At 32.7% G+C, this 15000-nt stretch overlaps 1 protein-coding gene across 1 annotated transcript in view; it reads right to left on the minus strand.

Moving 5' to 3' along the window:
- The window catches only part of guca1c (guanylate cyclase activator 1C), a 23047-nt gene that overhangs the window by 2191 nt on the left and 5856 nt on the right, over nt 1-15000 (minus strand). The window contains exons 2-3 of the mRNA XM_056473996.1: nt 5395-5544; nt 1103-1190 (exon numbers count right to left, since the gene is read on the minus strand). Of these exons, the coding sequence (XP_056329971.1) occupies nt 1103-1190; nt 5395-5544 (238 nt within the window). The remainder of the gene's footprint in view (nt 1-1102; nt 1191-5394; nt 5545-15000) is intronic.

Here is a 15000-nt window from a genome sequence, read left to right on the forward strand (position 1 = left end):
AAATGCAATATTTAAAAAGAGCAAAATTTAAGAGAAACAAAAAAGTTGGAATAATTTAGTTTGTAATTTTTGTGTGTGGGTAATATTTTGCATGAATTTAACTGTTTTATCTTTCTAAAGATGTTTGGTGGCTAAAATATTATTTTAATTAATATATATGTTTAATAAATCTGTTCAAATGCACCAATATATATATGATCTATATTCACTGAGAAATTGATAAATATATATATATTTATTTATACAATAGTTCTGTCTGGTTCTCAAATCTGATTGGCTGATAGCCTCTGCAATATCAGAAATCGCCTTTTCACCCTTCTGCATTACTCCACCCACACAGAGTAACAGCAGATCAATAAACTCACTACAGTTTGACAAATATTGCAGCTGTTGGACAACATAATGTACTTTTGGGGATTTTTTAGGTGAGAATGTAGATTTATGAGGATAGTGCCTATTTTATATATTCGTAATTTCGGCGATTTAGAGCATTGGCAGCCATCAGCCTGTCATACTGAGCAGAGCAAAGACTGTTGACGCTTCGCCACAAGATGGCGACAGAGACCGCATAAAAAGCCTTTAGAGGAAAAAACTGAGCGTATTTTCAAACTACAGCTGAACAAATCATTATTAAACCGATAAGTGACATTCTAAGTCGATCTCTCTCTCTCTTGTATGTTGTAGTGCTGTATTTATACCCTAGAAATATGCTAGTGTTTACTTTTGTTTTGGCTTTTTCAGGGTTAATAATTGTGATTTCAGAGAAACACTATAAATCTCTGTAGACTGATGGCATTTCATGCTGTTCAGCCTTATAATCTTAAAATTTGAGCAAAATCAGCTGTTTTGTCATCACTTTAGACATTACGCTACAGAATCATTCAAACACTAGCTCTAAAGTGACGTTGGTGAATTAGCAACAGTTTCTGCTGATCTGACGTCAGCTGCAGATGGCAAAGTAGTTCTTCTTACAAAAGGATTTTTAGGGTCTCCGTGTTTGATTATCTTTTTTTATATACATGTTTATGCCGTCAAACTGTTGTATAAACCCAATATCACACTGGTAGCAGTGCGATATGGCACAATAAATCAAAAATCTCACCTTCATTATTAACATCAATCCTCTCATAGATCAGACTCACGATATCATCTGGAGGGATTTCATAACTCCGGGTGATGTCCTGGATGGCCTGCGCAAAAGATCAAACCCTATTTAATATTTACGTTTCTTTATTATCATTTTATAAAACACTTTTATAATACTGTGAAAATCTCTGTTAAACAGCACTTGGGAAATATTGGAAAAAGAATACACATTTCACTGGTCAATCCTGTACTCATATTGTTAGGGTTGGTTGTGTGTTACTGTTATTATATTTAATGTATCATTTCTTCTGTGGTAATTCGATGTGTAATAAGGACACTAAAATACAATGTTAGTCTTTTTTTCTTGCTGAAATAATAGTTTCTGATAAGTCCTCAATGAGCTTTTGCACAGTTCCTAGAACAATTGGTGGAAGTACCCATTTCTGTTGTTTTGGTTTTTTTGTTTGTTTGTTTTAAATCCACAGTCTGTTTTGATTTGAGAAACTTTTGCACAGTTCCTAGAACTATTTGTGGAAGTACCCATTTTGTCTTGTTTTGGTGTTTATGTTTTGTTTTGTTGGAGAAACGTTTGTACAGTTCCTAGAACTATTGGTGGAAGTACCCTTTTTGTTTTGTGTGTTGTATGCTCTGTTTTGTTTTGTGTGTTGTATGTTCTGTTTTGTTGGAGAAACTTTTGCACAGTTCCTAGAACAATTGGTGGAAGTACCCCTTTCTGTTGTTTTGTTTTTTTTGTTTGTTTGTTTTAAATCCACAGTCTGTGTTGATTTGAGAAACTTTTGCACAGTTCCTAGAACTATTTGTGGAAGTACCCATTTTGTGTTGTTTTCTTTTATTTTGTTTTAAACCTACAGCCTGTTTTGTTTTGTTTTGTTTTGTATGGTCTGTTTTGTTGGAAAATCTTTTGCACAGTTCCTAGAACTATTGGTGGAAGTACCCCTTTTGTCTTGTCTTGTATTGTTTTGTTGTTTATGTTTTGTTTTGTTGGAAAAACATTTGCACAGTTCCAAGAACTATTGGTGGAAGTACCCTTTTTGTTTTGTTTTGTGTGTTGTATTTTCTGTTTTGTTGGAGAAACCTTTGCACAGTTCCTAGAACTATTGGTGGAAGTACCTGCTTTGTTGTTTTGTTTTATTTTATTTTAAATCTACATCCTTTTTTGTTTTGGTACTTCCACCAATAGTTATAGGAACTGTGCAAAAGTTTCTCCAACAAAACAAAACAGAACATAAAACCCAAAACAAAACCTCAGAACCTCAGAAAACATCAGAGCAGGGTCTAATCCAGCACAATAGGAACTACAGTGATAAAAACGTACACTGATTGGGCAAAAACATGCCATAAAAAGCTTAGCGTGAATTTATTTATTTATTTTTTGTTTTGTTTTTCGACTCTTAGTGCCAGTAGGCATTGACTTGCATTTTATCAGCCACCAAGGATCACCGTTTCAGCTAAAAAAATAAATACTTACTCCGAGGGCCGTTAATATTGAAGTTAATATTTAGCCGCACCATGTTGGATTTTTGTAACGTCTAATTTTTCACAAGGTGATTTGCCAAATGCTCAACCACCAACCTGTAGGACCAGGACAACTTAGCTTACCCAATTCCCCTATAGCACATGTGTTTGGACTGTGGAGGAAACCGGAGCACCCAGAGGAAACCCACACCAACACAGGGAGAACATGCAAACTCCATACAGAAATACCAGCTGACCCAGCCGGGACTCGAACGAGTGACCTTCTTGCTGTGAGGCGACAGTGCTAACCACTGAGCCACCGTGCCACCCAAATCTAAATAAATAAACAAATATAATATAATAAAAAAGATAATTTAAAAATCTGTAATGTTCTCCTCAGGAAAATAGCTGAAAACATATTGAATGGCCTAAGGATATATTAAAGTCAATTAACAATAAACTTAAATTTTTGGGTGAACTATACGTTAAACATTTCTGACCTTTAACATTTCATGCAACCAAAAGCCATTCATTTTTTTAGCATCAGAGTAGTTATTATTAACTAAACTCAAATTATTGAACAACATTTTAATGTAATAGTTACACAAAGTAAATGACATCAGAAAGAGTATAAAAATATAGTCAAACTTTATTTTAAGGTGCCCTTGTTACAGTGTAAATATTCATCTAACAAAATGATCGATTGATTAAACATATTAATTAAAAATATGAATTAATATACTTATGATAAATGTGGGTATTAGAAGCATCAGAATATGGGTTAGGTTTTATTTGCATGTCATCGTGTATATTGTAATTACTATAATGCGTGCTTAATTGTAAAGCGCCTTAAAATAAAGTGTAACCTAAATATATACAGTATATATATTTTTAAATTAATTGCCAAGCAAAAAGTTCTTGTTTAGTTTATTTTTGAAGTACTAAAAAACACGTAAACAGATTTCTGCATCTCTGTATTGTTTTCGTTAATCTTAGTTTTAACGATTTTATTTTTTACATTTAAGATTACGGAAATTTATAATGAAGTGATCAAATAAACAAGGAGTTTTTCCGTAAAACAATCTGCCAACGGGGTAAGCAAAACAATCTTATTTTCACTTTAAATAAAATAGTTTACCCACCCTATTGGCAGATTATTTAGCTGTTATTTAGGGAAAACTCACTTTAATTTTGATGTATTATTGCTGAAAACGACAATATGTTGTTACTAGTCAATAAAATGCTTCTTAATTTAAGAATTTTCAGATATTTGGACTTAAATCGAGACAAAAACTAAACAAGAAACACATTTTTTCTTAGCGTAATCGTTGATTTAAGTATTAGCGCATAATTATTTACGTAACGTCATTGTGAAGCACAGATGTACAGCACTGTGAATAGCTCAGTCTCACGGACAGGTGTAATAGGATAGAAACTGCATTTGGAGAATGAAGGAGCTCAATCGTGGATTCAGGTTAGGATTAAACACAAATGTCTTTCCCTCCCGAGTCTAATCTCTACAACAGCCGTCTATTTAAAGGGCAACTATTATGCAAAAATCACTTTTATAAGGGCTTCAAACACAGTTGTGTGACAGCAATGTGCGAATATAGCCAGCTTTAAATGGTAACAACTAATCAATTGTATTGTTTATAATCAGACTTGATACAAACAGTCTGCAGAAACGCTTTGATTGACATTCTCCCGCTGTACGTGTCATCAGAGGGGGAAAGCCCCTCCCACTGGTAACCGTCTCTCCCTCATTAGCATAGGATGTTAGTCCTGTTTTTGAATCTGCCACTATGCTGACACAGGCATCTGTAGCTCCGCCCTCTTTTAATAAGAGCACAATCTTATTTGAATTTAAAGCGACAGTCAACAAAATGCCACAATTATAGGATCAAAGCCTAAAAGGGTCAGTTTCAGAGAGTTATAAAACATTATTTGTGTTGTATTTTGAGCTGAAACTTCTCACACACACACACACACACACACACACACAATCACAATCTAGAGACATCAGAGACTTTTTAGAGACATGATTTTGCATCTTGTAAATAGGGGTCCTTTAAAGCTGCAATATCTCAGGAGCGCAAAACACATGAAGAAATGAATAAGAAGTCTAGCGGTTATTAGTTTGAGATCACATGACAAGGCGGAATATGATGTGCTTTATCTTTGTGTTGCAAAAGTAAATAATAATAAATCAGTCACGGTTAATCGTGAATATCGGATGAACATCTTTGCTTTTACACAACAGATGGACCATTTCACATTTGTGGGTTTCTCCGCAGCAGAAGTCATCTTAGTTGGTAAACTTAGAGCGCAGTGAATTGAAGAGTACAACAAATATATATATATATATATATATATATATATATATATATATATATATATATATATATATATATATATATATATATATATATATTACAGTCATATTTGCTGAAATAATAACAGAAAAACTTCACGATGCTGCTATCAAGACTTCCAAAAAAAGAAACAAATAGTATAAGACTGAGAACGGCAGCCGGAAGAGAGAACAATGTAAGATTTACTGTCCCGCCCCCATAGAAATACATTAGAAACACCTTGAACAAGCGGTAATTTGATGTATATCATTAGTTTGATGTACAGATGATATAACACATACATAAATACATATAAATATACATCAGTTTTTATCTAAATATTACAAACTTTAAAGGATTTAAGATGCTGATGACTGTTAAACGCGTCATAAGACTCTCCAGAAAAGGCTTCATAAACTGCTGCAGTTATTCAAATTAAAAAATAAATAAAATTTTGGAGGGAAAAAAATGGATAGTTTACCTTGAATATGGTCTCCATCTCATCTCTGTCGATCTTGCCGTTTCCGTCCTGGTCGAAGAGTTTGAAGTACCACTTCAGCTTCTGGTTTATTTCTCCCTTCAGGAGCAAACTTACAGCGGCGATGTACTCCACGAAATCTATATAGCCGTCCTGAGGAGACAGTGAAGAAAGAATGGAATTAATATGAGAAATAAAGAAATAAATCGACACATTACATGTTTGTTATTGTAATTATTATACTTTTTTTATTATATTATAATAAACATCAAGTGTGAGTTCTTGGGTCAAACGTGAGATGTGTCCCAAATCAAATTTACAAAAGTTGTTAGTAATAACTCATTATTTTTTGTCTTTGGCATGATGACAGCACATACTATTTTATTAAAGTGCAATTTAAAGACTTAATTAGGTTAATTAGGCAAGTCATTTGGACAATAGTGGTTTGTTTTGTAAACAATCAAAAAAATTACAAAAGGGGCTAATAATATTGACCTTAAATACATCCCAAAAGATGTAAAAACTGCTTTTAATCCAGTCAAAATAAAAGAAATAAAAGAAAAGACTTTCTCCAGAAGAAAAAATATTATCAGAAATACTGTGGAAATTTCCCTGCTCTGTTAAACAGCACTCGAATAAAAAAAAAAGAATAAAAAACCTCAGTGGTGGGTGAAAATTCTGCCTTCAACTGTACATGGAACTTATATTCAATGTCTACACTCTCAGAAATAAAGGTACAAAATCTGTAGCTGGGGCGGGGCCTTTTCAAAAGGTACATTTTAGGTACATATTGATACCTAAAAAGTACAAATGTGTACCTCACACTACCTTAAAGGTACAAAAGTGGTACAAATGGCCACCTGTATGACATAAAAGTGAAGGTACCACCCCAGTGACTGATTTTATAGCTTTATTTCTGAGAGTCTACTTCAAAAAAAAACAAAAAAGAGTGTGTACTTCAATGTTTTAGATAACTGTGAAATAAAAAAGACAAAATATGCCTGAAATAATGTCCTGTGTGGAATCAGGGGTCAAGATACATTCATTTAGAAATTACAAAATTGGACATGTGTGTGTTTTTTTTGTTCAAGAGAATAAAGCTGCGGTCACACTGGACTTTGTGTGTGTGAAATTCTGTCATACGGCGCTGCAAAAAGGGGCGGGATTAAACAAGATGATTAGACATTTAATAAAGCGAGCGATTGCTCAATGTTTTAAATTTCTGTCCAGAGAGGTCCTGTTTTGATCCTCCATTGGTCTCACCCAGTCAAGTGATGCGATTTCGCAAGTCAGAGTTCACCAAGCTTGAACTTTGCACCGCAGCAACCTGCGAAACTTGACGCATGACCCCGCGTTTCCGGTCTGACGCATTCGCGTGCGTATGAATGGAAGTCTATAGGAGGAAAAGTCAAGTGTGACCGCAGCTTAAATTGTAATCTAAAATCAATTAAAATCTTCCTGATGACAAATGATTAATAACCGAGTGTTTTAGCACAAAATATATATCTAAATAAGCCTAATGATATATTCTGCTATACAGTATAAACAAGTGTTGCACCAAAAGACATTTTAGTCTGGGCCTTCAGTAAATCACGGTTAAAAATGAGGATACTCATATTTTGCTCACAAAAATGGTAAGCTTAGGTACGTATTTAAAGATATGATAAACATTCATTAATTCCCTTCAGCTTAGTCTCTTATTTATCAGGGGTCACCTCAGCGGAGTGAACCGCCAACTATTCAAGCATATTTTTTACACAGCGGATTAGATTAGATTAGATTCAATTTATTGTCATCACACATGTACAAGTACAAGGCAACGAAATGCAGGTGGGAATGAAATGCTGATGCCCTTCCAGCTGCAACCCAGTACTAGGAAACACCCATACACTCTCACATTCACACACACTCAGCTTGTCACACTGTCTTGTTTCTAGTACAAATATCTAAAAATTCTCAAACTTAAGTAGCATTTTCTAGACATGCAAAAATATTGTCTTGTTTTTAGAAATATTGTGTCAAAATTAAGTGTTTTTTTCCTTTAAATGAAGGAAAATAATCTGCCAATGGGGTAAGCCAAATCACATTGTTTTCTTTATTGGCAGATTATACACTCTCTCTCAAAGAAGAAAAAATCTGTGATGTTTATATTGAAGTGTTTCTAAACCCAAGTGTCATTTTCTTACTGAAACCTACCAACTTAAATCTTTATTTTTAAATAATAAACAATAAATGTCCAAACTAATGCCAAAAAACAAACAATTCAACCATAAAAAGCATTCAAATCACAGTTATTATTCAACCATAACCACCGACAATGTTTGTTACACTAACGTTGCACCAATTCTGTGGTTATGGTAATAAATCTGCTCAAATTGCTGCACTTTTACTATAGCGCGTTCTTTTAGCGTATCTTTTTTGTGTCTCGCTATTTTGTGTCTCGCTACCAGTCACTTTCTAAATACTGTATTTAAAATCTAGCATTAGCGTGACAGAAATATGAACCTACTGTTGACTTGCGAATCATTTTTGACCCGAAGGTAAGACAACACAAGGATTAAAACCCTGCAGTGAGTGCTAACGGCTAGTTAGCTTGTTGACTGAGCCATAATAATATAATCTGCAAATGACTTTTGATGATCTCCTCAATGATCATCCTCCTAAAGCGAGGGCCCACCATCTCAAATTTGATCTGTTCATTTATATCGAACTCATCATTTATAAGTCCCGTTAGTAATTTTAGTTACTAACATGAACTAATAACTAACAATACTTGTACAGCGTTTATTAATCATAGTTCAGCATTTATTAATGCATTATTAAAATACAAACTCCTGCTTGTTAACATTAGTGAATGCACCGTGAGTTAACATGAACTAACAGTGAATGTCTTTATTAGCATCAACTAACATGAACAATAATGAACAAATACTGTAATTAATGTGTTGTTTATTATTTAATATTCGGAAATATGTTAAATAATGGAGTTTTAAAGTGTTACCCTGTTACATTTGTTTTACCCTATTACGTTTATTTTACCCTATATTTTACCCTATAGCGTTTTCTTTTATCTTAAACTTATCTTTTTTAACTGTGAAGCATCCAAAGAAGATGAATTAGCCAGGAGAAACTAAACAATTTTCAAGACACACGCGTGTGTATGCAGTTGGAAACATTTGACAGCGTCCACATTTGAGTCGGTGTATGCATAACCGAGCGCATGCATAAAAAGGTTGAAAAGATTATTATCCACAAATATAAGACAACAAAACGCACATCTAGAAGCTGCAAAGCGGCATAAAATGAGATAAAACTGAGAAGATTCTGATATAATTAAGTTCTCATGCTGGCGAGGATTTTTCCTAGTACAAATATCCTACAGATTAACACCTTGTGCGTGTTTTGTTTGTTTTTGCCTTCAGTTTGCCACCGGAATCAAAATTGATTGTAAATATTCTGTCTGGAATGTAAAATGCCTACTGTGAATTCACTATGAACGTGAACTGCTGAATAAATAAGTGAAGTTTCACAAACTAATTTCGAGAGGAGCATGTGATATGATTGACTACAGCTGATCCTCATTGCTAATCATTAGCTAGCCTATCAGATCATTCTAAAACTACTATAAATATCCTGCCTAAACTTCAATCCTTATCTTCGTTTTTGGAAAACTCCCCATCCTTCCCTTCTCCCTCCTCCTCTTTCATGATCAGGCAACACGGTGGCTCAGTGGTTAGCACTGCTGCCTCGCAATAAGAAGGCCACAGGTTCAAGTTCAAATTGAGCCAGTCGGCACTCCCTGCGTGGAGTTTGCATGTTCTCCCTGTGTTTGCGTGGGTTTTCTCTGGTTTCCTCCCATAGTCAAAAAACATGTACATAAGTGAATCGTAATACAGTCACAAGCACTTAACGCATACATAGCAAAAGGGGGCACTCGAGAAACACCTGATCTCGTATCCCTCCTAATGCTCATTGACCAGGCGGGAACCTCGGCTCATCTATCTCCGAGCTCAGGATTCTCTCCTGGGACAGCATGCCAAACCTGCTAGTCGAGCATTATCTAAGTGTGAACTCTTGAAATATAGTAAATAAACGTGTGCTAAATAAATAAATCAATTCTTACTGAAATCAAACAAACATTTTTCAAACACGTAAAAATAAGTCTTGTTTCACCAGCATGGACCACGCCACACTTTGAGCTAGACTTTATTGTAGGGATGAAGGGGGGGGGGGGGGTAAGGGAACGGTGAGATGAAGAGGATAAACAGTGAACAGGCAGGTAGGCGCAGAGACTCAAAGTGGGGGTACTGTCTCTTTAACAATTTTGTACACAGTAAAAAATAAATCTGTAAAATTTACAGAAAAAAAAAAACGGCAGATGTGGTTGCCAGTACTTTACCATTAAAAATACGGTACCAACCGTAAAAGTAATTTCTCATTTTTACAGTAAACTACTGTATTTTATTAATATATAGATGTAATATGTCTGTATTTTGAATGTCCAACATCTACACATCTTTTGTTACACAGATAGACAGGTTAACACAGCCATATACAGGTGGTGATGAGGAAGTTACATAACGAACTAATGCTTATTATAAACAACTACAAGCAGGAGAGTGTAACAGTTTATAGAAGGTGCTCAGTGCCATTAACACAGCTACTAAACACCAGTATGGTAACACTCATGACATTAAAGTCATGAAATAAACATTGTTTATCAGCATTAGATGTAACATAAATCACTAATGTACAGAACTGATGAGGGAAATAACTAAAAAGATCCATAGTAATGTCAACAACAAGCATTAAAAGTGATGTGCCATGCAGGGAATTCTGGGAAAGTCAATTTACGGTTATTCACCGTATATATTAAGGAAACACACTGTTAACTAGGTTACAGATTTTTACTGTAGCATTTTCACTGTTTTTTTCTGTTGAAATCACGGCCATTTTTTACAGTGTGGAGTGATTGGACCACCTGATTCACCCTAGGAGGGTTGAGAGGGTTATAGGATGGAAAGCAAGGAAATAGAGGGAGGGAGCGTGGGTTCGAGAGAACAAGAAGAACAGTCCTAGAGGGCTGGTCTACCTTAGATAAGTGTTCAGAAAGTAGGTGATTGGTTAAGGAAACAAAGTGAGGTGTAATTTCCACTGCCGAACCTTCATTAACAAGTTAACTCCATTCAAAAAATAATAAAAACAACCCTACTGAAAAAAACAGCTTAAACCAGCCTAGGCTGGTTTTAGCTGGTCGACCAGCCAGGTTTTAGAGGGGTTTTGGCCATTTCCTGGCTGGTTTCCAGCCATTTCCAGCCTGGTCTTGGCTGGCCAGGCTGAAAAATGACCAGCTAAAACCAGCTTGACCACCTTGCCAGGCTGGGAGCCCAGCCAAAACCAGCTATGTCCAGCTTAAACCAGGCTGGAAACCAGCCTGGAAATGGCCAAAACCCCTCTAAAACCAGAGAGGCTAGGCCTAGGCTGGTTTAAGCTGTATTTTTCAGCAGAGAAGTCAAACCGAAGTGTAATTGTTCCTTAAAACAACAAAAATAATCTGCCAATGTGGTAAACGTTCATTCATTTTCCTTCAACTTAGTCCCCTTATTCATCAGGGGTCGCCACAGCGGAATGAACCGCCAACTATTTTAGCATATGTGTTCAGCGGATGCCCTTCCAACTGCAGCCAATTACATATGTATATATAGCGCATATATTAGCCTAATAATATTATTTTAAAGCTATATTTATTATATGTTGTATTATTTTATGTATGTAGTTGGAGAAAAGAGCTTACTTTAGCAAAACAGCACCTACTTTGAAGGTGGGGCTAAAGATAAGGCCCCATCTGATTGGTCACATTTAGATAAACAGCCAAGGCATAAAATAAATGTCATTTCTCACACGTCTGCGATACGTATATTCATACTATTATCGTGATAGCGATAATTTGGCGATACATCCTGCAGCCCTACAGCCGTGCATATACCAGTTTGACAAATTCGATTGACATTTCTCTTAACGCACCGTGAGTGACAAAGAAAATAAGCACACGCTATTTTGTGTCTCGCTACCAGTCACTTTCTAAATACTGTATATAAAATCTGGCATTAGGGTGACAGAAATATGAACCTACTGTTGACTTGCGAATCATTTTTGACCCGAAGGTAAGACAACACAAGGATTAAAACCCTGCAGTGAGTGCTAACGGCTAGTTAGCCTATAGACTGAGCCATAATAATATAATCTGCAAATGACTAATGATGATCTCCTCAATGATCATCCTCCTAAAGCGAGGGCCCACCATCTCAAATTTGATCTGTTCATTTATATTGAACTCATTATTTATAAGTCCCGTTAGTAATTTTAGTAACTAACATGAACTAATAACTAACAATACTTGTACAGCGTTTATTAATCATAGTTCAGCATTTATTAATGCATTATTAAAATACAAACTCCTGCTTGTTACATTAGTGAATGCACCGTGAGTTACCATGAACTAACAGAGAATGACTTTATTAGCATCAACTAACATGAACAAAGATGAACAAATACTGTAATTAATGTGTTGTTTATTATTTAATATTCGGAAATATGTTAAATAATGGAGTTTTAAAGTGTTACCCTATTACATTTGTTTTACCCTATTACATTTATTTTACCCTATTACATTTGTTTTACCATATTACATTTGTTTTGCCCTGTTACATTTAGTTTACCCTATAACATTTGTTTTACTCTATTACATTTGTTTTACTCTATTACATTTGTTTTACTCTATTACATTTATTTTACCCTATTACATTTGTTTTACCCTATTACATTTGTTTTACCCTATTAAATTTATTTTACTCTATTACATTTGTTTTACCCTATTACATTTGTTTTACTCTATTACATTTATTTTACCCTGTTACATTTGTTTTACCCTATTACATTTGTTTTACCCTATTACATTTATTTTACCCTGTTACATTTGTTTTACCCTATTACATTTGTTTTACCCTATTACATTTATTTTACCCTGTTACATTTGTTTTACCCTATTACATTTGTTTTACTCTATTACATTTGTTTTACCCTATTACATTTGTTTTACCCTATTACATTTATTTTACTCTATTACATTTGTTTTACCCTATTACATTTATTTTACCCTATTACATTTGTTTTACTCTATTACATTTGTTTTACTCTGTTACATTTGTTTTACTCTATTACATTTGTTTTACTCTATTACATTTATTTTACCCTATAACATTTATTTTACCCTATAACATTTGTTTTACTCTATTACATTTGTTTTACTCTATTACATTTGTTTTACTCTATTACATTTATTTTACCCTATTACATTTGTCTTACTTTATTACATTTATTTTACCCTATTACATTTATTTTACCCTGTTACGTTTATTTTACCCTATAACATTTATTTTACCCTATTACATTTGTTTTACTCTATTACATTTATTTTACCCTATAACATTTATTTTACCCTGTTACGTTTATTTTACCCTATAACATTTATTTTACCCTATTACATTTGTTTTACCCTATTACATTTATTTTACCCTATTACATTTATTTTACCCTATAACATTTATTTTACCCTATTACATTTATTTTACCCTATTACATTTATTTTACCCTATTACATTTGTTTTACTCTATTACATTTGTTTTACTCTATTACATTTGTTTTACTCTATTACATTTATTTTACCCTATTACATTTATTTTACCCTATTACATTTATTTTACCCTATAACATTTATTTTACCCTATTACATTTATTTTACCCTATTACATTTATTTTACCCTATTACATTTGTTTTACTCTATTACATTTGTTTTACTCTATTACATTTATTTTACCCTATTACATTTATTTTACCCTATTACATTTGTTTTACCCTTTTACGTTTGTTTTACCCTATAACATTTATTTTACTCTATTACATTTATTTTACCCTATAACATTTATTTTACCCTGTTACGTTTATTTTACCCTATAACATTTGTTTTACCCTATTACATTTATTTTACCCTATTACATTTGTTTTACCCTATTACATTTATTTTACCCTATTACATTTGTTTTACCCTTTTACGTTTGTTTTACCCTATTACATTTGTTTTACTCTATTACATTTATTTTACCCTATAACATTTGTTTTACTCTATTACATTTGTTTTACCCTTTTACGTTTGTTTTACCCTATAACATTTATTTTACCCTATTACATTTGTTTTACCCTTTTACGTTTGTTTTACCCTATAACATTTATTTTACCCTATTACGTTTATTTTACCCTATAACATTTATTTTACCCTATAACATTTGTTTTACTCTATTACATTATTTTTACTCTATTACATTATTTTTACTCTATTACATTTGTTTTACTCTATTACATTTATTTTACCCTATTACATTTATTTTACCCTATAACATTTATTTTACCCTATTACATTTATTTTACCCTATTACATTTATTTTACCCTATTACATTTGTTTTACTCTATTACATTTGTTTTACTCTATTACATTTATTTTACCCTATAACATTTATTTTACCCTATTACATTTGTTTTACCCTTTTACGTTTGTTTTACCCTATAACATTTATTTTACTCTATTACATTTGTTTTACTCTATTACATTTGTTTTACTCTATTACATTTATTTTACCCTATTACATTTGTTTTACTCTATTACATTTATTTTACCCTATTACATTTGTTTTACTCTATTACATTTATTTTACTCTATTACATTTATTTTACCCTATTACATTTGTTTTACCCTTTTACGTTTGTTTTACCCTATAACATTTGTTTTACTCTATTACATTTATTTACTCTATTACATTTGTTTTACTCTATTACATTTATTTACCCTATTACATTTGTTTTACTCTATTACATTTATTTTACCCTATTACATTTGTTTTACCATATTACATTTGTTTTACCCTATTACATTTATTTTACCCTGTTACATTTGTTTTACTCTATTACATTTATTTTACCCTATTACATTTGTTTTACCCTATTACATTTGTTTTACTCTATTACATTTATTTTACCCTATAACATTTATTTTACCCTATAACATTTGTTTTACTCTATTACATTTGTTTTACTCTATTACATTTGTTTTACTCTATTACATTTATTTTACCCTATAACATTTATTTTACCCTATAACATTTGTTTTACTCTATTACATTTGTTTTACTCTATTACATTTGTTTTACTCTATTACATTTATTTTACCCTATTACATTTGTCTTACTTTATTACATTTATTTTACCCTATTACATTTATTTTACCCTGTTACGTTTATTTTACCCTATAACATTTATTTTACCCTATTACGTTTGTTTTACTCTATTACATTTATTTTACCCTATTACATTTGTCTTACTTTATTACATTTATTTTACCCTATTACATTTATTTTACCCTGTTACGTTTATTTACCCTATAACATTTATTTTACCCTATTACATTTGTTTTACTCTATTACATTTATTTTACCCTATAACATTTATTTTACCCTGTTACGTTTATTTTACCCTATTACATTTATTTTACCCTAT

Source organism: Danio aesculapii, chromosome 15 (genome assembly GCF_903798145.1).
Source record: "Danio aesculapii chromosome 15, fDanAes4.1, whole genome shotgun sequence".
Lineage (NCBI taxonomy): Eukaryota > Metazoa > Chordata > Actinopteri > Cypriniformes > Danionidae > Danio > Danio aesculapii.